This window comes from Barbatula barbatula (assembly GCF_947034865.1).
Source record: "Barbatula barbatula genome assembly, chromosome: 14".
In the NCBI taxonomy this organism is placed as follows: domain Eukaryota; kingdom Metazoa; phylum Chordata; class Actinopteri; order Cypriniformes; family Nemacheilidae; genus Barbatula; species Barbatula barbatula.
In genome coordinates, this window is record NC_136777.1 from 2743703 (window position 1) to 2770540 (window position 26838).

The 26838-nt window shown below is 39.1% G+C and overlaps 1 protein-coding gene across 2 annotated transcripts; it reads right to left on the minus strand.

Moving 5' to 3' along the window:
- Positions 1 to 371: 371 nt before the first annotated feature.
- Positions 372 to 26598, minus strand: smoc2 (SPARC related modular calcium binding 2). 2 transcript variants are annotated; one of them, XM_079472365.1, is made up of 13 exons: positions 26099 to 26575; positions 17901 to 18063; positions 16368 to 16474; positions 15356 to 15455; positions 14336 to 14380; positions 12644 to 12727; positions 11946 to 12017; positions 9699 to 9885; positions 7891 to 7973; positions 1963 to 2062; positions 1346 to 1593; positions 1107 to 1144; positions 372 to 894 (listed from the first exon to the last, which is right to left on the minus strand). In XM_079472365.1, the coding sequence occupies exons 1-13, from the start codon at positions 26177 to 26179 to the stop codon at positions 871 to 873; spliced, it is 1332 nt and encodes a 443-aa protein (XP_079328491.1). In that variant the 5' UTR covers positions 26180 to 26575; the 3' UTR covers positions 372 to 870. The 2 variants fall into 2 exon arrangements, with proteins under 2 accessions (XP_079328491.1, XP_079328492.1); XM_079472366.1 differs by having other exon boundaries at positions 373 to 894; positions 12644 to 12694; positions 26099 to 26598.
- Between the last annotated feature and the right edge of the window lie 240 nt (positions 26599 to 26838).

Sequence of the window (26838 nt, forward strand, 5' to 3'; positions counted from 1 at the left end):
TCAGGTAGCGGCGCTGCTGTTTAAAGTCTTAATTTGACACCATCAATAATGAATCATTCACCTTCCTGCAGTGTTAAAAGTGAAGCGAGTGCCGTCTAATCTCACAGATCCAGCGGCAGATCTGCTTATCGTAAATTACACACGGAGCGAAAGGAATGGGGTCAATCTGAGGCCACCGAAAGAGGGAAGGTGCCGAGCTGCAGGCAGGGTTACGGGGCTCCGGCCTGCAGGAATGAAGGACTGTGGGATCATGGGAAGACTGAATATCATACTGTAAGTGTTTTACTACACTGGCACAAAGTGTAGTAGGTTAAATGTCTGGCAATAAATCATGGCATTAAAAAAGGGTTTGAATAACAAACACATGCAGATATATACAAAAGACTTCTTTATTTCTACTCATCATTTAACAGTTTATATCCATGTCTGGACGTCTCCAAGTCAAACTCAGGCAGTATTGGTGTTTGGTATAAAAACTAAGATGAGACTTCTAATATTCAGTTTAGATGCATTACAAACTATCCATAGATTAGCCCAAAATAAAGATAAACAAAATGTGTAACAGAACAACAAGGCTTGACTTGACAACACACGTAATACAACTTGTACAACTTAGAAAAGTTTTTGACTCACAAAGGACACATACATTGTATGTGTTAAATTATTATTATTCAATTCGCTGTTGTTGTAAGGACATAACAATTCTAACTACATCATTCACATACTCAGCAGTCTGTTTAAATACCGTTTTTTCTACAAAGTGAATTTACATTGTTTTAAAGTACAAAGTGCAAAGACTATGGTTTCCGTCGTCGTTTTGGTGGGGTCGGGGTCTGCGAGACAGGAGCACGGGCGATTTCAGAGGTGACTTTAGCCTTGTTTCTTTGACAGGTTCTGCGACATAAATGAACAGTGAGAGAATCATGACAATGGGATTTTAACGTTGTCAGAATTTCACGTTGGCCTGTTAAACAGTAAATAATCATGTTACTTAACGCAATTCTTAAAGCATTCTGTAATCTTTTAGAGAGAGAGAGAGAGAGAGAGAGAGAGAGGTGGGCTGGAAGGCATGTTGTGAATGTTAACAGGTTCAGACATTAACTCACCAGTTTGCTAGAGGTTGTGCCTTCACCTGTTTTAGCCCCTGAGTGAAAAAGCAAGGAGAAAGTTTTACGGGCATTACATGACAGCGATACGGGTTGTTTCTGAGAAAGCATTTCAACAAATGTGCTCATTGTCATAAAACGATCGCACGGTCTTACAAACGTACAGTAGACTCAAAACGACACCCCATAAAATCCCTGAAGGAGTGTCTGATGGATAGTGGTGATATTGTTTGACTTACCCTCTTCCTTTGTGACTCCCAGACATCCCATCAGTTCCTGTAGAGACAGAGCCTTATCGTTGCTGACGTCACAGTACTCCACGAACTTCTTCACACACTTTTTGGGTTTGGATTTCTTGCGCAGTAAGCGTTTGAAGGGTTTGATTTCTTTCTTTCCGATGTCGCCGTTGGAGTTTTTGTCGAGCTGACTGAAATACCAGTGAACCACTCGTTCTTCCAGAGTATGACTGGGGTTTGGCTCCAGCATCCTGAAGGGAGTACAAATGCTAGAATTTTTAACCAATCACTGACCACGTTTACACGTGTATCAATTTTTGCAATTCTGAAACTCGTGAAATCACATAACAAAATGCGAAACGTACGTTTATGTCTTTGACTGTTTTCATAAACTCTTAACACTCATAATGACTTCTTATAATTTTTTAATGTGTTCAAATCTGCAGGTGGCCAAGTTCTTTTTGGACGTGAATCGGAACATCAGTCAGCTAATAACTTACTCACCCCAGGATATGTTATTTTCATGCACCCGACCTGTACATTCAGCCCTAAGTCAGCTGTTCATTTTTAAAATGTTTTCTTTGAAATAAACTTTTATTTTTTCAAGTTGTTGACTGTACCTGCCAGCAGTGGCGGGGTCAGTCACAGCATGCACCATGTCTGTAGACAACGCATCCAAGACACTAGTGAGGAACTCTGCTTTCTTCCCCCCCGGACATCCTGAAACAGAAACACGTGATTTACTGAAACACCTACAAAACAGCTGATCTTGAATCAGTTTTGACCTGTTCTGTTGTATAAAACAAAGAATACGCTGTGTCTGGAGATGACACAGATGCAGAACACATTTGTATTATTTCTGTCAAGGACAATATTGAAACACTATGAGGATGTCCTATGAATAAAGCCATAAAAAACATTTTACTTTTGACAGCAAATTAAAATCGTTCATTTCTTCCTCTCTGGTCTTTAGTGCCATTAAGCTGCTGTTATAAAATCAAAGCCATATCCAGTGAACGATGGAAAGAAAGCTTTCATGTGAGATGTGTTTTGACATAACTGTAGATAAAAAAGCACTGTGATGATACCATAGTACAATGTGCGTATGATGTTTAAAAAATACTTTGCCGGGTAAACTTAAAATTTTGTATTTTAAAGGTGTATTTCATAGTCATGTTGGCTATCAAGTTTATTTATCATGGTATTTACATGGTACTTAAAAGAACACCAGAATGGTAGATGTAAGCGCTTTAGGGGGCCCAATAAACACAAAGATGTAAAACTAACAGACGTTTCACCGTTTTAAAAGAAACTGCACATAAAGATGGAAAGTTAAAGTATGTTACAACGTGTTGCCCTTTTCACCGCCCTGTTGTAAAGATCAGACCTCCCCTATCCTGTCTGAGGAATGACAGCTGCCAATCAAACTAAGAATGATGTCTGATGGGTTAATGATGGCAAATACAATCCTGTGGGAACTGATGATTGGACTGAACATTTTTATTACATACACAAACCTCAGTAATCTGACATTCTCAATGTCAAATAATGTTCTGGCCAATCACAATACGACTACCAAAGGTATATGGTATACAAGCACACTATATATACATATACAGTCTTATTGTCTAGCAATTCTTATTTTCTTATTTCTTGTTATTCTTGTACATTTTTTTACTTTTCTACATGTACATGGCAGTGAATCTCAAATGAATTGAAGTCTTTGGAGAAACATTTATTTAAGTTTTTTTTTGTTTTGCAGGGTACATTCTTCATGTATCTAACCATAAGAAAGAAGAGAAAGTGTGTGTGTGTTTTTCAGGCCGAAAAGATTTGCATATTGAGCTGTTTACAGTCATGCCCCGAGGATAGAGATTCTCGGGGGTGGGAGATAATAGCATACTGGGGTCCTTGTGAACAGGTGTGTGTGTGTGCGTGTGTGACCAGGTAAACATGCATGCGAGTTGGTGTCCACTGCAGCACATTTTATGAAGACCTGCGTGAGCTTCAGCTCTTCACCAGAGTCCAGACACAATTAAATATCCAACCCATCTGTTCATACCAACACCTGCATTCTTCTCACTTCTTGCATAAAACATTAACATTTATTGTAGTCCAGACCCTCCAGAGAACTATCTATTACATTTCAGAGATCAACTTGTCTTGTGTTGCCGAATACATTTCATTTCTGGCTGAAAGGTACACCCGATTAAAATGCTGCGAGATGTCAACAAAGGCCTGAAGCTCTTGATTCCTGCCCCATATTTCTGTTAAGACCACTGTCGTTGAATATTTAACAATAGTATATATTTATGAATGAAGCTGGGCAAACTCTCCGTCCGGGAGCGCAGCAACACACGGAACAGTTCATGATGCATAACAGGATTAAATTAAATGATCCGACAGATACAGGCAGATATGGAGGAGATGGGGATGGAGGTGGGTTTTGAGTGCAGCATGATTGAGCAGCTGATAAGGAGCAATGAAAGATACCTTAAATAGGATGCAGTCTAGTGTGTGTTGTTTTTCAATTATTATTCATTCATATTTTACACACACCGTCTGTACATCTTCCCTTAAATCTTACCTTCACAAAAATATTTTTTGAATTACATTATGACCTCATTTGTTTTTTGTTTAAGATGTTTATGTTTACTTATCTTTCTAAATTAGGACATTATATACACCTTTAAAAAAGTGTAATTTTACAGTTTTTTTTACAGATTGTTCATGTTATTTATAAATATGGTAAAAAAAATTACCATTATAGAAAAAAGGGGGAAAACATTCAATTTACTTACTATTATTATTATTTTAGTGTTTTATACACTTGTAGTATTACAAATGGAGGACTTGCTCACTTTTGGTCCCCCGTATTTAGTTACGGTAAGTGGACACACAGACAGCTAAGAATGTATCTATTGACCCTAATGGGCACTAGGGTGTGAAAAAAAGATTATACCCATAAAACCAGAGGTATTTTAATAAACATGTTCATTCATCCGTTTATGCAAACTGCAATATAAAATCATTTAAATTGATTTTGGTGCACATTGTTGAATTTATTTTACTTCTTTATTTATTTAAAAGTTGAAAATGTTGCAAATTTTTTGTGTAGTAATCTGTCAGAAAACATAGGTTCACCTAAAACATGGGGTCACATTCTCACACCTCCTACTGTTTCAAAAACTTAATCTTAATTAAAGTATGTAGATAATCCTATTAGTCAAAATTCACCAGGTGTCATAATTAAAAAAAATAAGTGAATTTCGAATAACATGGTATCCTTGAAGGACCTGTAATCTAAACATACCATGAAATTGATCAAAATAGCATGGTGTCAAATATAAGACAAATAAATGGACACAAAATTGGGGTGCATTCCCAAGCAGCGACCGACAGACAGTGAATGAGAGTTTATAGCGTCCTTGTGTGGATGTTTTATGTGTTTTTTAAGTTTTTTTAGCAGTCTCTTTAATGTTTTTATTTTAAGACATTAATAAGTGTTCTCGTATTTAGTTGGCTAAAATTTATTTTTCTTATTTTGTTGCGTTTGGGCTTTTCTTATAGCCTACTTACTGGTTGCCTGCAACATCCGTGTAACTTTATGCCGATAAAGTATTCACAGTATAAGGACACAGTATTCCAGAGACATGCTTCTCCAGCTAAACCTGGTTAGTTAAGATCGGGAAATGGATTTATGTTTACTTACCAAACTTTATTTTAAGATATTCTTGTGGACAAAAAAGAAGAAGCAGCGGCTCAACCTGCTCCTCATCCCTCGATTATGAGTAATGTCCGATCCCTGAGTAATATGCTATGGGTGTCTCTGCAATGGTGCTACAATGGTGGTAGGTGATTTAGAGTATCCTGGAGAGGTGAGTTCTCCAAACATCTCTGCCTCAGAGCTCAGTGCTCGGACCGTTGCTCTTTTCTGTATACATAACATCCCTAGGTTCTGTCATTCGGAAACATCACTGCTATGCGGATGATACACAGCTCCACATGTCACTCCTCTCTTCATTAAGTTACATTAGCTCCCTATAGTCGGTCGCATCAAATTCAACGCTCTCCTCTTGGGTCACCACCCGCTTATCTTCACATTCACACGCTTATAAAGACTTATGTACCCCCCAGTTCCCTACGCTCTGCAAATGAACAACGTCTTGTAGTGCAATCCCAAAAAGGGAAAAAATCATTCTCACACACCTTCTCTGGATCTGTTCCACATTTGTAGAATGATCTGCCCACTGCTACAAGGTCAGCAGATTTTGCTTCTGTTGTTTACCTCATTTGTAAATCACATTGGATAAAAGCGTCTGCTAAATGCTTAAATTTAAAAGCAAATAAGGTCGACGAACTTCAGTGAAATGTTTGTTACCAGATGGATTTTTGGAACAGTTACATCATGGCTCACCGAGTGTGACCAGGACACTGATTTGTCCATAGATGGATTCGGAGCTCCCTTTTCGTCTGGATCGGCAGAGGTAACGGGGAAAACTCAAGGAGGCAGGGTATGTTTATCTGTCAATAAACGTTACTCTACCCCTGTGACTGTCAGAGAGCGCATTTGTTCTCCAAATGTGGAACATTTATCGGTATCACTGCGCCCTTTCTATCTACGAGTTTCCACAACTTTTAATAAAAACAATCTACATTCACCCGAAGGGGGACCCTGCCTCCAGTATCATCTTTGATTTAGTACAGAGACCACAGTAAACGGGGCTGAAAGGTGGTTAGGGACGCTCCTAACTTTATCCTTGGTGACTTTAATCGTGTTTCTCTTAAACAGACTCTTAAAACATTCCTGTAATATGTCTCCTGTGCTACCAGAAGGGACAGGATTTTGGATCTATGTTATGGGTCTGTAAAGGATGTCTATAAATCTCTCCCACTTCCTCCCTTGGGCTCTGCTGATCACAGTTGTATTCATTTACTGAACATATATAATACTGTCTTAAAGAGAGAGAAAGCAAAGATGAGGATATAAGAATATGGTCAGAGGAATCTGTATCCTGCTTGATTGGGACATTTTACCCAGTCCTATTGTGATGATTTAGACTCACTGGTAGACGTCACAAGTTCATATGTGGCTTTTTGCAGGGATGCTTTCACACTGTCATATTGACCGAACGTCGACTGGTTGGTGAGTCACAGGTGGATCTAGCATTCCTGTATACTAAACAGTGACAGTGAATAGCTTCTTCTATGTCAAATGACGACTTGCACCCTATGCATAGTGAGTTTCAGCTTCTTCCCCCTGGACCGAGGTTTTTAGTCCCAAGGTGTAAGATAAAGCGATATAAAAATAGCTTTGTTCCCGCTGCCTTAACTGTGTTAACTGTAGGATGGTTGATTGTAGGTATGTAGCTTGTTTTAGGTAGCATGTGATTGTAAATGTTGTTGTGTCATAATATGTTATTGAAATTGCGTCTCAAGATGGATGTTAATGTTTCTCTGTTTTACTGCAAAACAATTTACCTGCGGGTATGAATAAAGTAACCTAATCTAACCCAACACTACATATCTATGATTTTACCACAATGTCAAATAAAAAACGGACTTAATAAAACCCATGTAATGCATATTTAAATTAAAACAAAAGCGCAGTAACTTCAGTCTCATGCTGTAAATAGAAGTCACGCCCTTGTATCCTTTCCGCCGTCGTCCGTCTGCTTTCTCTCCGTTTCTCATGATGGCCACTCCCCCACACTCATCTCTCCCTGTCATCCGCCTTGGCTCGTGCTATCTATCGTAATCTATCTTTTCTACCTCCCTTTTCCACAGCGAGATCATCTGTTAACATCTGTTGTCTGCGCAGACCGTGAGGTCGTGGGAAACCTTGAGATGATTTTGGACTGTAGATGTACACACACACACCTGTGCATGCTCGAGTTCACATGCAAACACATACATAAAGATAAACACACACTAGCATTGAATATAAAAACTAACCTGTTTGATCAGTATGAATGCAGGTATTGTGGCTGTATTTATTTATATATTTATTTGCTGCTGGGCCTTTAAGACTTGTGAAATGAGAAACAGGACTTAATATGTGTTCTTTGTTAAAATTTGTGCATTTTTCAATAAGAGCTTTGTTGCAAAGCCGGCATCGCATTGCGACAGATTCACAAAACAGTCAGGATCACACTGAAATGATCATGGACCTTCAAATTGACCCCAGTGATGTTCAGATCTTTAAGGATATACGGAACGGACAATAATCCCTTCCTTTCTTCACATTGACTGTATCACATTGACTGCATCAGAAATCCAAGCAATCAGAATTTATACAGATCTAAACAACTCTCTTCTATGTTTCCTTTTCTTTCTTCCCACAGGTGTCTCTTAAAATTGTTGAAATTCATTGTTGACATTGTGTGTATCTCAGCACTTCTCATATTATTGCCCCTTAAGATGAATCGCTTCATTGTTCTCCTCATATTTATAAATTGCATCTGCTATATTTATGTATTTTGTTCAAATGGATTTTCACAGTTAATGTTGGTTTTTACCGATTCAACACCGTTGAATAAGAAGCTCACCTTGCAGATGTCTGCTCCTGTAATGGTCCTTGGCTTTGTTGGGATGAGCTCTGGCATTTCCATTACATTTCGGTTGTTCGTATCTTCAAGTAGAGAGAAGACGAAGCAATTTATTTTTATTTCACTCACAAGTACAAATTTTTCCACCAATAGTAAAAAAAAGAAAACTTTGGAATGAAGATACTTAGTGGAGCTATGCAAATATATATGTTTTCGGGTGGACAATTTTCAGAAATAACACTTTTAACAAAAGCAACATATTTCACACAACACTTTCTTAAATTTAAGCATCTACTGTCTATAGTAGACATTATATATTACAATCTTTATGGTTTGGCAGACACTTTTATCCCAAGATCAGGTCATTACAATGCATTCAATCTATTGAGATAGCTTAAAGTAAAGGTTTTCTATCTACAGTATTTACAATCATTTCGATCTGTTAAATGGGGTCATTGGCTTATGCAAGTAATCTCAAAATGGGAAAAAAAAAGCCAATTATTTGGCATGGTTGATTTTGTGACCCAGTCTAAAGTCTAAAGATCTAATTCTGCCATTAAACAACCAGTCCATTCATTGAAATTTCAACCATTAATTTCACAATGGTTTTAATTTTTGACATGGCTTTACTGAGTCAATATTTAAGATATCAAGGTTATGTTGGCTTTACATTATGAAGGACGGTTTTATGTAGAAAATAGTAAATCACATAAAATGATTTTAGCTGGGTTTTAGTCATTCTTTTACTATTCATTCTTACACAGCGGCAACTGGAGGAAAACCTTGAGACGAGAAGACGCTGCTGTTCTCCTTTCCACCTCGTGCATTTACACATGAAATTATGCAATCACCCCCAAGAAAATGGAAAGAGAGAGTGAAAAAAAGTTGGAAAATAAAAGCTTTGCACCCAAAGTAACATTCATGGCCCCGCTTGGAGAGTAAACACGGTCATTATAGGTTTAGGTTTATTTCTTATATAGTACATTTCTACTGCTATTGAGAAGGCCCGATCACCTTTCCGCTTAAGTCATATTATTACCTGTCCTAGACCAGAGTGAGAGAGAGAGAGTGGAGGCTGATGGGAAGGTAGCACTTCTAAGCATGCTCTAATGCGCTGTCTGGCAAACTGCCTGGCCCTTTGTTAACTCAATACTACATTCGGTGATGCTCAGGAATCCACAGCAACGCTCCATAGCACTCCTGTGACTCATTAACTGAACCCCTGCATACACCAGACTATCGGCAAACACGCAACAATGTTCTGTCAGCCTTGATCTCCAACAACTGTTGTAGGTGCAGACCACCGATTCAACATATGAAGCCATCTTTCTTGCACTACTTTCCTTTTGACAGACTGCTGTTTTTGACTTGTGATCAGAAATGTGCTCTTGCTACCTCTCTGAACGACCTACATGTTAAAGGAGACTGTATCAGATAGGGCCAAGTATGGGCCCCTGAGGGTTGCCAAAGCTCTATTTTGTACCCCACGGTAAGGTAAGGTGAATAATGGGGCCCCGGGTGTATATTAGATGTACTGGCACCTAAAGTTTTAAAAGGCAAGTGGTGGGTTTCCCCTTTCAACACTAAGGAAGCGTTTAAGTTGGATTTTGGCAACTAAAAATGGAGGGATTAGTTTCTCTGGGGCTCCAGAAGTGTTTAAAATAACTTACAAAGCTAAGGTTAAGAGAAACGCTGAAATGAGATCTCTTCCTCCTGGCAGCAGTATACGAGTAAATTCAACTTGAATGGTTGGACTATGCCATAGCTCTGGTTTTTATTTGAAATGCACAAAAAGCATTCTCTCTCACCTTGTAGATGTTCCAGGTATAGGCCGGCCGGTGTCCACCAGAACACACCAGCAGTACCCAGTGGAAGGATGACACTGTACTGGCTTGTAAAGGCCTCCATGAGCACAATCCGGCACAAACACAGCTCCATTTTTATGTTGTCTGGCCTCTTCCTGTGCCGTCAGCTGCTCCTGATCACATGAGGTCGCTGGGGTAAAATAAGCCAGAGAGAAACACAGAAAGACACAATATGAGCGGGTGTGCGTCAGTGTTCAGTGGATGAGTGATGTTTAACAGTTCACCGTGGAAAGAGGATACGGAGCATCTGTGTTTACTCTGAATCAGATCATTTAGGTTTTAGGTTCACGTATCATTTGATATTACCTGGCAACCCGAAAGTGCTGTTTTCTCCATTAAAGTGAGTAAGCAGACTGTGCCAAACGAATTCTTATACAATATTTGTATTTTATTTATATTATTATTTATAACATTTTATGATTTGAATATAGCTATACTATTTATACTATACTTGAATTATACTATACTTTTTAAGAAGTAATGTGGGATTGTTAGGAGGATCTATCGACAGATATGCAATCTAATATACATGATCTCTTCCCTGCGTCAACGTGAGAAGACATCTTTTTGTACTGTGGTGGCCACCGTCGTATTTCGAAAGGGAGATGTCAGCGGAGGACTGAGAGATCGGTTGCAATTCTCAAACTTAGAGCTAGTGGCCGCTATAAATCCCACTCTAGACCTTTAAGTAATTATTAAGGATATGATTTAAAGGTCAAATTTTTGGAAGAAAAAATGAGTTGAGACAGAGGTGAATAAAGACCTAATGTACGTTATGTTTTAGAATGAGCTATTTCTATCTACATAAACAGTTTGTCCCCTTACATGGAATTCGCCATGTTGTTTATACAGTGGCCCTAAACAGACAAACCGCTCTACAGAGCGCGTTTTACATATACTACATTATATCCTTCAGCAAAGAAGGGAAAACGTGACGATATAGTGCTGTGTCAGCCACCGTAGTGCTTTGAGAGTGAATGGTGGAGTGAGCCGTTGGTTGCAGTTTGCACTGCATGACATCAGGATGAATAAATTATGACATAATTTTCACATTTGGGTGAATTATCCCTTTAAATATATGCAAGTGAAAACCTGGAACCAATGAATGGACCATATAGAGCACAAACCTCGAGCTGTGAGGTTTCTGTGCATCAGGAACCCATCACATGTGTGTGCTGTGCCACATTAAAGCACATTAAAGCGAAACTCAGCCGCCTGATCTAATGTAAGCAAGATTACTATACCACACAAAGAAAAGGAAGTGCTTTTTCAACCTCTCTGCTCTACCCTTTTATTGTTCTTCCTCTGTGATGGTGGGACACTCCTGCAATACTATGGTATTCTTTTAAGAACCTTATGTTTGTCTGTCTCTGAGCAGGTTATTTTAATCCTAAAGATCCCAAGGAATTATAAATACATAATCAAAACCATCAGCTTTTCACTTCGCCGCTCTGACATTTTTATTGGGAATAAATCAAGAGAACTTTGCAATCAAGCTATTCACAGAAACATAAAATAACTAAAGAAACACGTAAACTGTGCAGTAACGTCATCGGGATCATCGGATTGTGATGTGCAGTTCATCCCAGATGGGTTTTATCAACATATCGGCTGATTTCTTCATCGGATCAACATGACAGACAATAGCTGAGCTGAATCTCTGAACATCACTATCATTTTTCATCTTTCTCTTGCTCAACTTTACCTTATCATGTGAAGAAAACACAACTGACAACTTTAATATCCTACCAAGCGCTGCGAACGGACTTTCAGATTTGAGCAGTCAGATCTGACGGCCAGTCTGCCAATCCTTTATCAACGGATGACTTACTTATATCTTATTGATTAGTTTCAGACGAATTTCGAAAGAAGCACTTGAAATAGATATGGTAGTGAAATTAAATGTGAAGTTTCCAGATGTCTGAAAACATCTAAAAATCACATTCTTCTGATATGCTGTCAAAGTCTCCGTTCAGTCAAGCCCTGAGTCAAACAGAGAAAATGTGCTGGAAATGCACCAAGATCAGACCTGACGACAAAGTCCAAGTTTGTTTTTATACGATACATGAGAACAGTTAACATGTTATGATTTTCTGTCTTCTCCAAAATACCGAAAGCGGCCCAGCTCAGGTTATTCTTGTAAATGTTGTTGTGTTGAAAACTGGTAACAGATGTTTGTTGGTAACTCACATTGTGTTCTGGTCCTGTTTTGCCGGCTCCGAACCTGTTCTGTCCACAGTGTGGGGTACTGAGAGATGATATCTAAAAAGCACGAGACACAAAATATTAACTCAGTTTTAAGCCTAGTGAGCTCAGTCTACCTAGAGAGCATTTGCACCCCTAACCTAAATGCTGTTCAGAACAGTCAAATCTCTTATAAAATGCGTTGTTTGGTTTCAAATCTAAAGCATAATGGCATGCTTCTGTCACAGTTGAAACAATCCCAGAATCCTTCGCAACACCCTCATTGATAGATTTTTTTTATTGTCAAGTATTGGTCCACCCATACAAAAAAGTTTGCATAAGTGTGCTATTGGTATACTTCTTAGCTTAAAATAAGAATGCAAAGTTTCAGTTGACAGGTAATTGCAGAAATAAATGTATAATATATATATATATATATATATATATGTCAGTATACTTTAAGTTTACTACACCTAAAGTACACTTTCAAGTATACTTAATTGAATCAACCTAATTAGTACGTCTTATTTCTTTTAAGCGCATTGTCAATTAAAAATATACTTCAAAATGTATAATTAATAAAACAAATAATTTCACTGAATATTTGTGTGTACTATTAATTTGCTTATTATTCGGACTTATAGAATAATCGGCTTATGACTTTGGATAAAAACGTCTGCTGAGTGAATCAATGTGACGCTCACCTTCCTCATCCGTGGACGGCTGGGGTTCCATTACGACAGTGACCGAATCATCTGCATTCAGAATGGAAAAGAATTGCGAAGAAACTACAATTACAAGAGTTAGCTAGACCGTCACATAACATCAGCTATAATGCATTTGCACATTGCCCGGCCGAGAGAGATTTAAGTATTAAAAGGTAAGAAGTATGGAAGAAAAGAATAAAGGAGGAAAAGTGGTAATGAGAGAAACAGAAAGGGCCAAAGGGGGTTTAGTGGTTGTACTTTACACACTGGAAGAATAAAAACGGTTCAAGCATTAACACTCTTTGCTTGACATGAAACACGCATGTTTATAAAGACAAACAGCAGAGAGCTACAAATACAGAAATGTGTGTAAAATATACCGGAGTGCTCCAAAATGAGTTTCGTTTTGTGAAGAGATCAGGAAAACAGGGATGGGAGGACACACACAAAGAGCAGTCGCAGGAATTTTAACGCTGAAAGTCACAGGTGTGGTTAACCTCAGCAGAATCACCATTAACTCATCAAAGAGCAACAGAGAAACTGCACCTTTCAATCTTTTGGTGTTTCTTTCTTTCCTTTATAAAAACAAAACCTCTTTGAGCATCCTCGGGACACGGCAGCTGTACAATTGTTCAATACAACAAGAAAAAGTGACTCCAGAGATCAGGTGATCCGTTCCGTCTTAAAATGAAAATGAGCTAGGGAAGATTTCATCCGGACAGAAGAGACATGACGTCTATGAAGTGCTTCGTGCTCTCCGGGGCACTGAGACAATACTGTGAAGCCCTTCGATTTCATTTAACGACTGTGAAAGGCCAAAGCTGTTATTATGGCGTCTCTCTGTTTAACGACTTGAACATACGACCATTTACTTTCAGCCCTGAAGCAACTCCGGCGCTCTCAATTCACAAAATATTAGAATGGCAAGCCTCAACCCGTAGTGTGGACACAAACACTTTGAAACAGGTCATTTCACAAAACATTACTGTCCACCATGGACATACTGTGTATAAAAAACAACCGATAACTTAACAGCAGAAATTTGCAATCGCATTACTTTATAATGTTAAAAAGTATTATAGCTGCAGTTGATAAATGTTTTGGGTTAAAAAAGGAATTCAACACTGGAATAGGATTTACTTAATTTTTGTGTGATTCGTGCAAGTTTTCTTTGTTGTAAATTTGACTGTGTGCAAAAACTTAACACAAAGAAATTAAGCAATATATACTTACATAACAAAAAATATATAAAAAACATTTCATTTACTTTTTTTTCAGTGATGTACAAAATAATCCTGATTTGAACTGTCTGGTACGATTTTGGGAAAATTGTCAGACTCACATCATTTGACCTTATGATTTGACTTTACATGAACCCACAAAAAGATGTTGATGTTAAAAAGTAACCTTTTTTTAACTTGCAATTTCATGTTTTAACAGTTAAAATGTTTAAACACGTTTAAAATATTAGCTTTATCTAGGAAACACTTTGAAATGTCACTACTTTAAGCATAAAGCTTATAATGTCAGATTAAATAGTAAAACTCTCAACCCTTTCTAAGTGCTTGATTGTATCTACACATATTAAAATATGTTAATATTACTTGGGATTAATACAGAGCAAAATTGAAACGTTTAAACATAATTTTTAGAAAGAATCTAGAAAACGGTGACAGTAAGGGCATTTACCTGCTTTTCCTAGCTCTTTTGGATTCACCTTTCCGTTCTTGGAACCTTAAAAATCAACAAGACAATCACACTTACTGCTAACATAGCAAACATACACAGAGAATCTGTATTCATCATTCATAAAGTCGTCTAAATGTGTCCGGCAGATCAGAGCACGCCTGTCTTCCAGGAAGAGCCGATCATGTGCAAATGTATTCTTTAAAAGTGACGTATGTTTTTAATTATGTTTCAGTTCTCTACAAGGGAAAATAATAATGTTATGGGGTCTGCAGGGGGTAGAAACCATATGACACTATCTAGGATTTTAAGAGATGTTTGCGTTTCGCCTGCCAAATGCACGTTGGGTTTGTGATGCTCCTCCAGACCTAACTGATTAAGCTGTTGCATGTGCAATTACATCTAATTGGTCTTTTCTATAGTGAACTTGTGGTTCTGCACAGCCGAGCCAACAACGTCATGATTCAGAAAGCCATGGCCTGCAGTGATAGAGTCTGAAGTTTTGTGTTTGTGAGTTCTCGGGCGGTTTACTGACAGTCGACATGTGGCTTTGGTTATGTGGTATTGTTATGCTGTAAGGTTTTTGTAGATTAGGATTAAGTCCGTTCTAGCAGTGCTTCTCAAAGCGTGAGGCTAGTTCTTGAGTTTCATTGGGTTTGGTACATTCGGTTCTACTGTAGTGATGACAACACAGCATTAACTCAGTTTTAATCAATTAAGACATTTGTATTTTTATAAATATTTCAATCGGTAAAATAACTGAAAATAAGAGGTTTAAGATTGAGAGGTTTGTTTTTCACTTTTATACTCCAGACAACTTTCAAGTGACTGGTGAGATTCCGGCTCGCCCAAATCTTGCATTCCTCTTCCAAAACACAGTGTTCTGTCAACATTAGGATCACTGCTTGATCACATTACTGATGATGTTTAAATCTCCTTTGCAAATAAAACAGAACACTTTAAACAAGCACACGCAGAAATAAAGCCATAAACAAACAAAGTAGCGGCAGAAGCGGGCGGTACCTTGACATTGAGGTTTCTTATTGGCTACTGCAGAGCCACTGATTGGTCGGCCACCGGGCGTTACACACCAGCAGTAACCAGTGTAGCTGTGACACTGGATCTGTTCAAAAACACAAACAATGAGAGGAGAAGAATCCTTAATCATTTTATATAACGTGTGTCTATCTATATATCTATCCGTCACTCTGTCTTACTTTTTCGTCTGATCTATCTATCTATCTGTCTGTCTGTCTGTCTGTCTGTCTGTCTGTCTGTCTCGGTCTGTCTCGATATGTCATCTCTCTCTCTCTCTCTCTCTCTCTCTCTCTCTCTTTATATTTATCTATCTATCTATCTATCTATCTATCTATCTATCTATCTATCTATCTATCTATCTATCTATCTATCTATCTATCTATCTATCTATCTATCTATCTATCTATCTATCTATCTATCTATCTATCTATCTATCTATCTATCTATCTATCTATCTATCTCTATCTCTATCTCTCTCTCTATCTCTCTCTCTCTCTCTATCTCCTCTCTCTCTCTCTATCTCCTCTCTCTCTCTCTCTCTCTCTCTCTCTCTCTCTCTCTCTCTCTCTCTCTCTCTCTTTATATCTATCTATCTATCTATCTTTCTATCTATCTATCTATCTATCTATCTATCTATCTATCTATCTATCTATCTATCTATCTATCTATCTATCTATCTATCTATCTATCTATCTATCTATCTATCTATCTATCTATCTATCTATCTATCTATCTATCTATCTATCTATCTATCTATCTATCAATCTATCTATCATCCATCCATCCATCCATCCATCTATCATCTTACTGTCTGTACGTTTCTCTGTCTGTCTGTCTGTCTGTCTGTCTGTCTCATCTGTCTAGCTTATCTACCTATCCGTCGGGATTGTCCGTCTGACCTATCGGTCTCTGTGATCTATCTATCTGATATCTGTCTGATATGGCCATCTGCCTGATTGGCCGTCTAGCTACTGTATCTGTCAGTTGTAACTCTTACCTCACTGTAGGTTCCATCGGGGTTGCATACAGGTACAAACACCTGCGGGAAGACTTTCTTAGCTTGCTGTTCTGTGTACTTCTTCTCCGCCACACATCTGGGCGTATCTGCAGACACAACACAGGCAAATCCACAGGTCAGATGGTTTATATGTTCATTTAACCATCCCTGAAATCAGAACTTACATTAACTTTCCCATCATCTAGGTGGCGCTACTTAGCTGTCAGACGAGGAAAGGGTAGGAGCTCTTTAAATGTACTACACTTGATGATTCATTTATCCACAACTTCTGTCCTCAACCAGTTCCCTTCTATATATAACTCCAGTTTCCCATCATTCCACTTTAGACGCAGTTACAATTCTGCTAATGTTGTCAGCGTGATATAAAAAGCAGACCGTGCGTGGAGAGGACGCATTAAATTCAAATCGACAGGCAAATCTTTCCCTGACTGATGTGGCGTTGGTGTTTTCTTTTCGGTGGAAAGGAAAGAATTGTAATAGCGAAAGAAAATGAAGCAGGAAATAAAGTTTCTTCTTCAATGACCTCTCAAACACAGAACAATTCAAGATGTTTCACAAGTGCTGAATACATGTGTGCGGCTGGGACCTGGACCAGACATCAATCTGCTCTCTCTTTCTCCTTCTGTATTGAACTGATGACGTTCAGCAAAATTATGTGTGTGTACATACTTGCGTGTATGTGTGCGTGCTGTGGTCATTACTACAGCCGGGCAGAGAAATTCACAGACTGAAGTCTCACCAGTCTTGAAAATGAATTTCAATTCAGACATATAGTCACTCTCTCCACTGGGCAAATCATTAAAACTGTCTCGTTTCGAGATGACATGCAGCACCAACACAAACAAACCCAAGAGGAATGATTAAGAGAGGAAAATAAAACAATAGCAGACGGTAAAAGTCACATTCAAGTATAGTTTTTCATTTCTGTCCCAGTAGTGTCACTAGACAGAAAAACGTCCTTTCGTTTAATCGTCAAATCATTCCTTTTTATCTTTTTGACAATTGGACTCTTTCGTGCCCCTTGTACCCTTTTGTCCTCACATCCTTTTAATCTCAATGTGAGAACAACACATTGTGCTGACTAGTAGAAAAAGAGAAGTGGGGAATAAAAGGGAGAATAAATGAGATCTCTGCAGTACAGGACGAGAGTCTTCCTGCCGAGCGCAAAACAATAAGAGGGTTTGTGAGCCGTTTGACCTTTGACATCTTTGGGCACTGACAATATTTTTCCCCTCCCCTCACAAAAATGAGCACCAATCCCTCACACATATGAATGCACCGCTGTACATTTACATCTACACTGACTTAGATAAAAGATAATGAAAAAAAAACATTTAGATTTCATGCGGTTTTGTAAATCCATGTTTGGTTGGGTCGGCCAAAAATCTCTTTCATCCCCTCGAAGAATGACTTATCTCCGGATGGATTTAACCCCGTCTACCTCACACCCTGACCCTCACGGGGCATCAGCCCAACCAAGCAACAGATCACACATGATTGGTGAACTCTGACCTTTGCATGGCCCTCGGCTGACCTCCAGCTGAGGGTCGCTGCACTTTGCACGGAGAAACTCGCAGTGGGAACTGAAGGTCCGGCCATCGGATGCGCACAGCATCTTACGATCATCTCCGGAACAATCCATGTTACATTCCTTATCCTGTTCTACACGAAGAAACTACAGAGAGACAGAAACAAGAGAGAGGATGAGGAAAAGGGATGTGGTGAGTTAAACTGTACAACCTATACAAAACACACAAATATGGCATACAATTATATTTTAGATTTCCGATGTTATTGTGTGACTCAAGAGCATAAATATACAGTCCTGAATTTTTAATTCGTACTACACTTGGTCTTATTCTTTTTATTTAATATGCGTTTTATATTTATGTTTTATACTGTAAATTAGAAGAACCATTTTTGCTTTAAAGTACCATCTCTTTCTTCCTTTTTTTAAATCTGAAGAACATTCAGATGTTAAAGGTTCTTTATGGAACCAAAAGGTTCTACCATGGCATCAAAGAACCTTTTGAAGCACCTTTTTCCTTTTTTCAAATTTGATGGTCTTTGTAATGCATGGGCAAAATAGGAATTTAACTGTAATAAAGTAGAGATGACGATAAAGATTATTGAAGAATATTGAAACTGAAATAGTCCGCTTTTCTGCACAACTATTCATTGGCACAAAATAAACGATGTTTTAATGAGAGTTCTGGTGTTTGCATTCTGAAATAAATGCGATGAGAGAGAATGAATGGGAGCCACAAAAGAACAGAAAAAGAAAACATCAAAACGTATTTCTATCGTGTTTTTATAGAACAACAACCCCGACTCTGTAATAAACACAAGTGGACCTTTAATGGAACCAATACGGATCAATTTAAAACAGATTCATGAAATTCCTTTCGGTCCCCATCTCTAAACACACACGTCTTTTTTTAGTCCACCCTTAAAACTCACAACACGTTACACTCTCCTGCATTCCGTCGTTCACGGACTGATCAATCCACAAACAAATACTCAAACACACACGCAAACAAAACCCAACACAGACAGTCAAATAACTTTGGTGCTCGTTGACCCCTTTGACACTTGCGTCCTATGCCAGGTCTTGTTTGGGAATGAAGGATCGTGGGTGAATGAGGTGCTGATGGCTTCTCCTGTAGTGCTTTTATCTGTCTGACACCTTCACACCTGCACAGGTACGGCCGCAAAACAAAACGTCGCTTGAATACATGGGAAAGCGCTGTGTATTTTATTCTTTGTTCGATGCAGGAACGTTCATCATCGCAAATATCAGCTCACAGGAAATGGACTTTCTTTGTGCTGGGGACATTACCTGCGCAGGTGTTGCTTTAATGTTTGGGTAGGTTAGCATGAAGATCTATTGGCACAAGCCGGAGAATGTAAATCCGACTTTAAAAGGCTGCGATAGACGCATGCTCACCTGTGGCCAATAAATCAGCCGGCGGAAAACAACGAATGAAAGCGGTGTTGAAAGGAAGCAGATCCTTCATATCAAACGGATGGGTAGGATCATTAAGCACTCAAAAATTAGCGCTGGATGACATCCTACAAATGACTTTGTGTGTGTGTGCCGGCGAGGGAGCTTTGCACCTGGAAGATGGTTTCAGAGGGGGTTTAAAGATCATCCCTTTGCCCCTGGCGACGGGAGACAGAGGTGCTGTCATCTCTGATCGTAAATCTTCAGTTGATGAATGCTGGGGAAGTGTATGTGTGTGTGAGGGAATAAGCTGCTTCGGGCACGTCGGATAAAGACCGTGAGTGTACATGGACTTATTGTTTATTGAGTCTTGAGTCTTTTATTATTACTGTAGTGTTTGTGCCCACAAGAGAAATGAATCGCTCAAAAGTCAAAAGTCTTTAATTTGAGAGTTTACAACACTTAATAGAGCGATTTTCCCTTAAAGGATCACATTTCTCTCCGGTGTTTCTTTAAAAATATTAAACAGGTCTCATTTCAATGGGTGTGTAGTTTATTCAAGGTCAAATATTTCATGATAAAACAGGCAATGTTTGCTTTCTCATACATAAAATGTCTATTTCAAACTATAGTTGTGACAAGAACCTTATGTACAAGGTTGCGTTAGAAACAAAACAAACTTTGTTATTTCTGTGAGAATGCACAAAACGTGTCCTTAACGGAACAGATCTCTGTGTTATTCTGCGACAACACAACCTGTGTCGTCACTTTCATTTATTTTACACAAAATAAACACAAAATGTATGAAATAACATATCATAAAACAATGCGTTAGTAACTAACACATCCTAAATGAGATTGCAGTAATGTTTGAAACAACTTTATTTAATAAAATCAGAGAACAAATATATAAATAATAATTATGGCAGTTTGCATGTTTATGCATATTTGGTTTGCATGGCCCGTTTTACAAAGCGGCTAATTCATATCGTACCTTGTGAATAAAAAAAACATATATAAAAAAGGAATATTACAGTAAAACAATAATAAAGCTCTATTGACCATTTCAGCGTAAACAACAAATATTTTGTTGCCCGAACGTAACGTTTGGTAGACATCCGCAAAGAATTTATAACCGTTGAGTAGTTTTCATTTAAATTAATACACTAGACAAAAAAAATCACTTTTGATAATGTAATATCAATATAACTTTAGGCATTAATGTATCCCATATTTCTTTGAACATTGTGCAGTTTCATTTCATTGCAGTGAAACTGCCATTTCCATTTTATTTCAAGTAATGTACGGTCGCAGACCAAAATGTGTTAGAAAAGGACAACGGTTCTCTTCATCATCACTGCCCACTTTTTAGCTCAGAATACTTCTGAATGCATGAACATTAAGTCTCATGTTTGTGACTGACAGACTTCTGCTGTCTGAGATCACGGCTCAACACTGACCCCCCACCGCCACCCCAAACTCTTATTCCCACCACAAAATCTCTTTCTTTCCATCTCTCTCTTTGTCTCCGACAAACAGTCTTTCTCTCTCTCTGTTCTCTCTCTTGCCTTCTCTTTGTGTCTCTCATACACACAGGCACTTTCTTTCCCTTTCTATCGCCCTCTCGTTCCTGCAGCTGTGACCCTGTGGCCCTTCCGCTTCGTCATTCTCAGCTCTTCTGTCAGGGAGCTCGCAGGAGGCCCGACAGAGATGTCAGGAAACATATTCTGCCCGGAGCGCCGTCGACCGAACCACAATCGCCATTTCATGACGGCCGCCAAGGCCCGAACTCAGTCAAGCGATGGCTGAAGAGCTCTCGCGGCCAACGCGGTTCAATCGGGTCACAGCTGGTGCACCAAACGTGGACAAAACCAACAAGACCACCACAGAGGACTCATCACAGCCAAGACACATTTAGTGTGTCAACAGTACAGTCGGGATCGTCACAAACTAGACCCCACGAACCCCGACGCAGCCAAATAATCACCAGCTAATTCAGATGCGGCCAAACCAAGACACGTCTATTGAACGATCGCCAGGGGAATCTCGAGCCACCCACGACAACTGTCTGGATACAGGATCAACAGCTGGTCACAAAAATACCACAACAGAAAACTTTCGAATTAAGTTCAGATACGGTGTTTATATAAATTTATAATGCTGAATTGTATGATCAATTTATAGATTACATATTTATATTCTTCTCTACATACGAAAGTGGCCGAAAGTGGTTTCAATAAACCAATGAAATATAAGATGCATAATACAAAATGTAGAAAAAACTACACTTGGTTAAAGTATTTCTTTTTGGTGGGGGGACAAAATTAAAGTGAGGCAAACTACAGTGTATCAGGTGTATGAGTTTTATTATATTTTTAAAACAGCATAAAAGACTCGATCTTGATAATTATGTCGGTTATTAATTTACCTCAGCAATTCACCTGAGCCTTGACTCAATAAGCGAATGTTACAAAAATATCAAACATGACCTTCAAGAGATTTTAAAGTCGCCGTTCTCAACAACCAAAGAAACAACATTTTGCGAGTCACCAAGACTGCAAAACTGCCAGACAAATTTGTAAAACAACATGCGTTTCATGGTATTTTATGCCAAACCTGTGATTTTGGAGTTTCTTCCTGTAATTTAACCATTTTTAACCTGCATTTCAAAAACAATACAATTTCGTAGCAACCCTCACTGTCACAATGCCAGCGTCTTCTGGTTGTTCTTTATTAAACTTGTTAAAAATGTTCTCCCATAGCATCAAAACTACAGCAAAAATCATTTCTGGCATCCAAATAAAACACAAAAATATGAATGAAATATATCTTTGATTATATATTCTAACCAGATTTGGAACTCAGCGTCTGTATGAGTATCTTATTAACATATCTCCTACACGACATCCATGACACTTCCACTAGTCATTCACATCTGCCAACCACCCCCTCCTTCAAAGCAAAATCATTTCAGATAAAAGAGAACGAAAAAAGCACCAAAAAGAAATGAAGCGAGACGGAGAGGAAAAAATGACATATTATTTTCAAGGACCCACCAGCACACAAACTTCCAATCCTATTACCCCCTTTTGGCAGTGAAGCATTGTGGGATTGAAAGCAGTGATTCAGAGGCCAATCTCCAGCAGAGAGAGCATTGTGGCTGACAGAGGGCCACATGGGGTCCGAGGGGCCCCAAATGGATGGGGGGGCCGCCCAACCACAGACCCAGAGGCCCCTCACACCTTGGCCGCAATGGGTCAATGGAGGCCCGGCCGAGAGCGAGAGAGAGGGCGAGGACGTGTGAAAGGGTCCCGACGGGGGCTTCCTGGGATTGGCTAGGCATCGTTAGTCTCCAGCGTGGTGAAAAGTGACAGCCTAGATCCAGTCTATTAACTCAATCAAAGAGAAAAGCCTGTAATTGCTGTGAAAAATGGAGGCGAGAAAAGGGAAAGCCCTGCTGGTAGTAGTGTGAAGAACTTGAAAAGAAAAACGTTCCCGTGCAGGTGCACAGTTTTGCGTACGAATACGGGCACCATTTGAGCCGGAGATGTTTTCAGAAGAAAGTTTCAGAAGAGATGTGTGAAATATCACAAAAATGACAAACAAAATGCATCTGATTTTCATATTTGCTTTCTTGAGAGTCACATCAGATTCTTGCAGAATTCTTTCTTTGACACCAAAAGCAACTCTTTTACCAGCCTCGTCTTACCAATAGGAAACCTCTCAAAAGGTTTTGGAGTCAAACTAAAGAGCAAATGTGGAAAATGTGCTGCTATATTTGTAGAAATACAGAAGCATTTCTGCAGTGATGATTTTCAAAGGTACTTGGCACAGACAACTTATGTCCATGTGGCCTTATATTGTTTCCTACACCCTACTTCCTTATTACTAAACCGCAGCTGAGCGGACTGACTTTCAAAATAATGAAATGATGTTGTTGGCGTGAATATGCGATCCGCAGAGGTTTCTAATACAATTTCGGAATGTGCCACATAGCTTCGTTTCAATAAGCAATGTTTTTTTGGGACTTAGGAGGGAGTTTTCATTTTTTTTACATATTTCATATACACTGTACGTGCATATTATTGTAAATACATTTTTTGTTTACCAGCAGTCTGATTTTTTGAGCTCATATAAACAGAAGTAAACACAACAGCCAGATGCTTTATCTGGAAGATCTGAGGTACATCAAACTTCTGAACAGCATCTTGGTGGTTTGACAAAACTTATTTTTAAAACTTAAATTAAATGTGTTTCTCCTCATCATTAAGTACAAAAAAGATCATTATTCAGTTTAGGGGGAAGAAATATCATTAGTTTGGTAGGAAAACAACCAAAAAGTCTTCATTTACTCACTCTCAAGTTATGTTCACAATCTAAATAAATGTCTTTGGTCTGTTGAACACAAAAGAAGATATTTTGAAGAATGTAGGAAAACAAACAGTTCAGGGGCACTTTTGACAACCATTGTCATTTTTCCTACTATGGCAGTCAATGGTGGCCAAGAACGGTTTGGTTTTAAGCATTCTTCCAAATATCTTTCTTTACATTTTACAGTTTTGAAACAACTTGAGAGCGAGTAAATGAAGACAGAATTGACATTTTTGGGATTTGAAGAAACTTTGACTAAATGGTTCTTCTATTGCATCTCTGTGAAGAACCTTTTGAAGCATTTGAATAAATGAATACCTGTAACTCAGTGAAGAGTCGATTATGTTATCAACGCAGAGGTCACAGGTTCAATCCACATGGAAAATTTTAGATAAAAGTGTCAAGCAAATGCATAATTGTGACAAAGATAATTGCACAAACTCTGACACGATTTCCCATTTGAGGACATCTAGGTTGTCCTCATTTTCAATATTTTTTCATATCTATGGTATAAGTGTGCTTGCGTGTGAATCTAGATGAGGGTCTGCAGTGCAAAACTGCATCTCTGCCTCCCACATTCCGCTCAGCCAGGCCGTGTAAGAAGAGTGAGATGGGACGACCTCCGACCCCCAGGTTAACAACCCACAGCCATTTGTTAACGTTTAATGTAAAGGCATCTTTTCTCAGCCTGTAAATAATGAGCAGAGGGGCGTCGGCCATAGCGTCCCTCCGTAAATCACGGCACTCCGAGTGTGACACCGTGCATTCCTTCACATAATCCACTTCAGATTGATTTAGCCTTCAAATATTTTCTTACGGCACAGGATACATCCCCGACCGAGCCCTTCGATGGACCAGTACAGGTGAATCACAGATCTTGGGACAGTTAGGATATATAAACAGGGCTAACGTGAAATGAATTAGCTTGTTTACTTTCTCTCTCTCTCTCAAATAACGGCATATCTTCTCTCTTCCGGCATGGGCTGATGCAGGTGCCCGGGAGACCTCTTCATCACAGGCCCTGATTCATGCCCGTGCCACATAGCTGCCATCCCAGAAGACCGAGCTGTAGCAGATGCCAGCAGAGAAACATTGACAGCGACTGTATCTGTGCCGATGGTGCTAACAGCCTCCATCAGCACCACGCAGGGAATGCCAGGTGAAAACTCCAGAGCGAACGCTGCTCGGTCTCAACACGCGGATTAAGAAAACAGCTCTTTGGGGATGCCACATATAGACCTCAAATATTTAACGTGAAAACTAAAAACACGTGACAAGCCTTCACAGATTCAAAACACAGTTCTGTCCATTTAACATTCAGCAATGTACAGAATAAAACAATGAATCTTATTTGCATATATAGCGTTGGTTAGGGCAAAGTGTGCACATCAACTGCAAGGCACCCATAGATTTAAGATTTTCTCACCGCTACACAAATATTGAGTATTTACCAACATTTATGGATTAGAAAGTGGTCTGTTTCACGACTGAAAGTGCAAACCTTCGGTGTGGATTGAGCTGGCTAGACATAAATGCCTGGGCTTCGTAGTCCATCAAAGACACTCTGTGTCCAAACCCATGCGTCTCTCTCTACCAACCGTGTCCCACAGGGGACGAGCTACACTCTCTCTCTCACTCAGTTAATGGGGAGCGGCTTCCCGCAATCAGCAGCTCTAACCCTGTGTACACAGGCAGGCGTCCATGAAGAAACCAGCGAGAAAACCTCAAGCTGTTCATACTGCGCGGAGGGCAGAGCCAAGTCCCTGTATAAGGGGTAAAGCATGAGGTTGGAGTGCACCTGTAGCTTTGTGCGTGTTTGCTATCATTCGAAAGAGACCATGTGGATCTCTGGTTACCCTCCTGAAGAATTTTGAGTCTGTGAGTACACAAACATCTCCGCTGCAAACAGGATTCCCGTGATTACTCGTCTCATCTTACTCTAGTGTCTGAGCACAAATACTTGAGCAAATATCAACCTGATAAATGTAATACACACAAACTCTTGTGCTACCTTCTGTGAGATTGGGACAATGACCCTTATGCTATAAAACAATGTTCAAATAAATGTGACTTGAACAAAGGCAACTAATTTAGGTTTGGAAAAAAAGTATGTAAACTTTTCCTCACAATATCAGTGAGATCAAACGAGGATATAAAAATATAATAAATGTCTATTAGCCCTATTAGGAAGCACAATTACCAAAGAATAATAAGCCAGCATTTTAGAATATATTAACTATATAATTTCCATACATCATTACATTATGGCCTATAATCGCTTTATGGGTTTTAGACATTCAAAGCTCAAATTAATTTATACTGAAGTAATGATATTTTATATAGAAAAATAAATCAATAATATAGTAATAATAAAAAATGTGTCCCGGTGACCCACCGTGAGCGCGGAGAGTTTGTGCGCGTTTCCTGCGTAAAGAACGCACAGCAGCACCAGAACCAGCAGGACGGAGACGCGCATCCTTACACCTCTCCAGACGCACAAAATCCACCAAAAAACTTTCTTTAAACTCTCCGAAGTGATGATTAATTCCTTAAATCCCGTCCCCAAGCAAGCTCGTGATAAAAATATAGCTTGAAGCTGAATGTATGGACTCGGCACCGTGTTTTTCCTCGTGGCAATGTGTGCGTAATGAATTGAAGCGCTCCGTTTTGACTAACTTTGCTCTCTCCTGTCCTCTCTTCAGCGCTTGTGCGCTCTCTCTCTCTCTGTGTGTGTGTGTGTGTGTGTGCGTAGGTCTTATCGGACGCCCGTGCTGTAGTCGGGAGGTGAGTTTGGGAGGAATCTCTTATAGATGCTGGTAGGTGAGGGAAAGGAAAACTCTGTCGTCTTATCCGCTGTCTCTCTGTTCTTTTCATCAGCACACGTGAATCGCCCTCTGTTTGGGTGAGCTGTACTGGTTTTAGCAGAAGGCGTGAACAAGGGGCTTCTTTTTGACAATTTCATCATGAATAGCGTGCTGTAAGTTTCATTTAGAAAATACACTGACTGCTCAAAAAGTAAGGAAACACTTAAATCACATATTAGATTTCTTTTGGGGGGATTCAAGTTCAAAAATCTTCACTAGGCTATTATACTTTGCAAAATGTAGGCTATTTGAAACAAAATAATGTGACTAT

Excerpts from the sequence above, each read along its gene's own strand:
- smoc2 (XM_079472365.1), bottom strand. The coding sequence starts at position 26,179 with ATGCGCGTCTCCGTCCTGCTGGTTCTGGTGCTGCTGTGCGTTCTTTAC. Across the intron at positions 7,974-9,698 it reads ATACCTGGAACATCTACAAG|ATACGAACAACCGAAATGTA; the intron begins GTGAGAGAGAAT and ends CTCTACTTGAAG. Across the intron at positions 895-1,106 it reads GCACAACCTCTAGCAAACTG|AACCTGTCAAAGAAACAAGG; the intron begins GTGAGTTAATGT and ends TTTATGTCGCAG.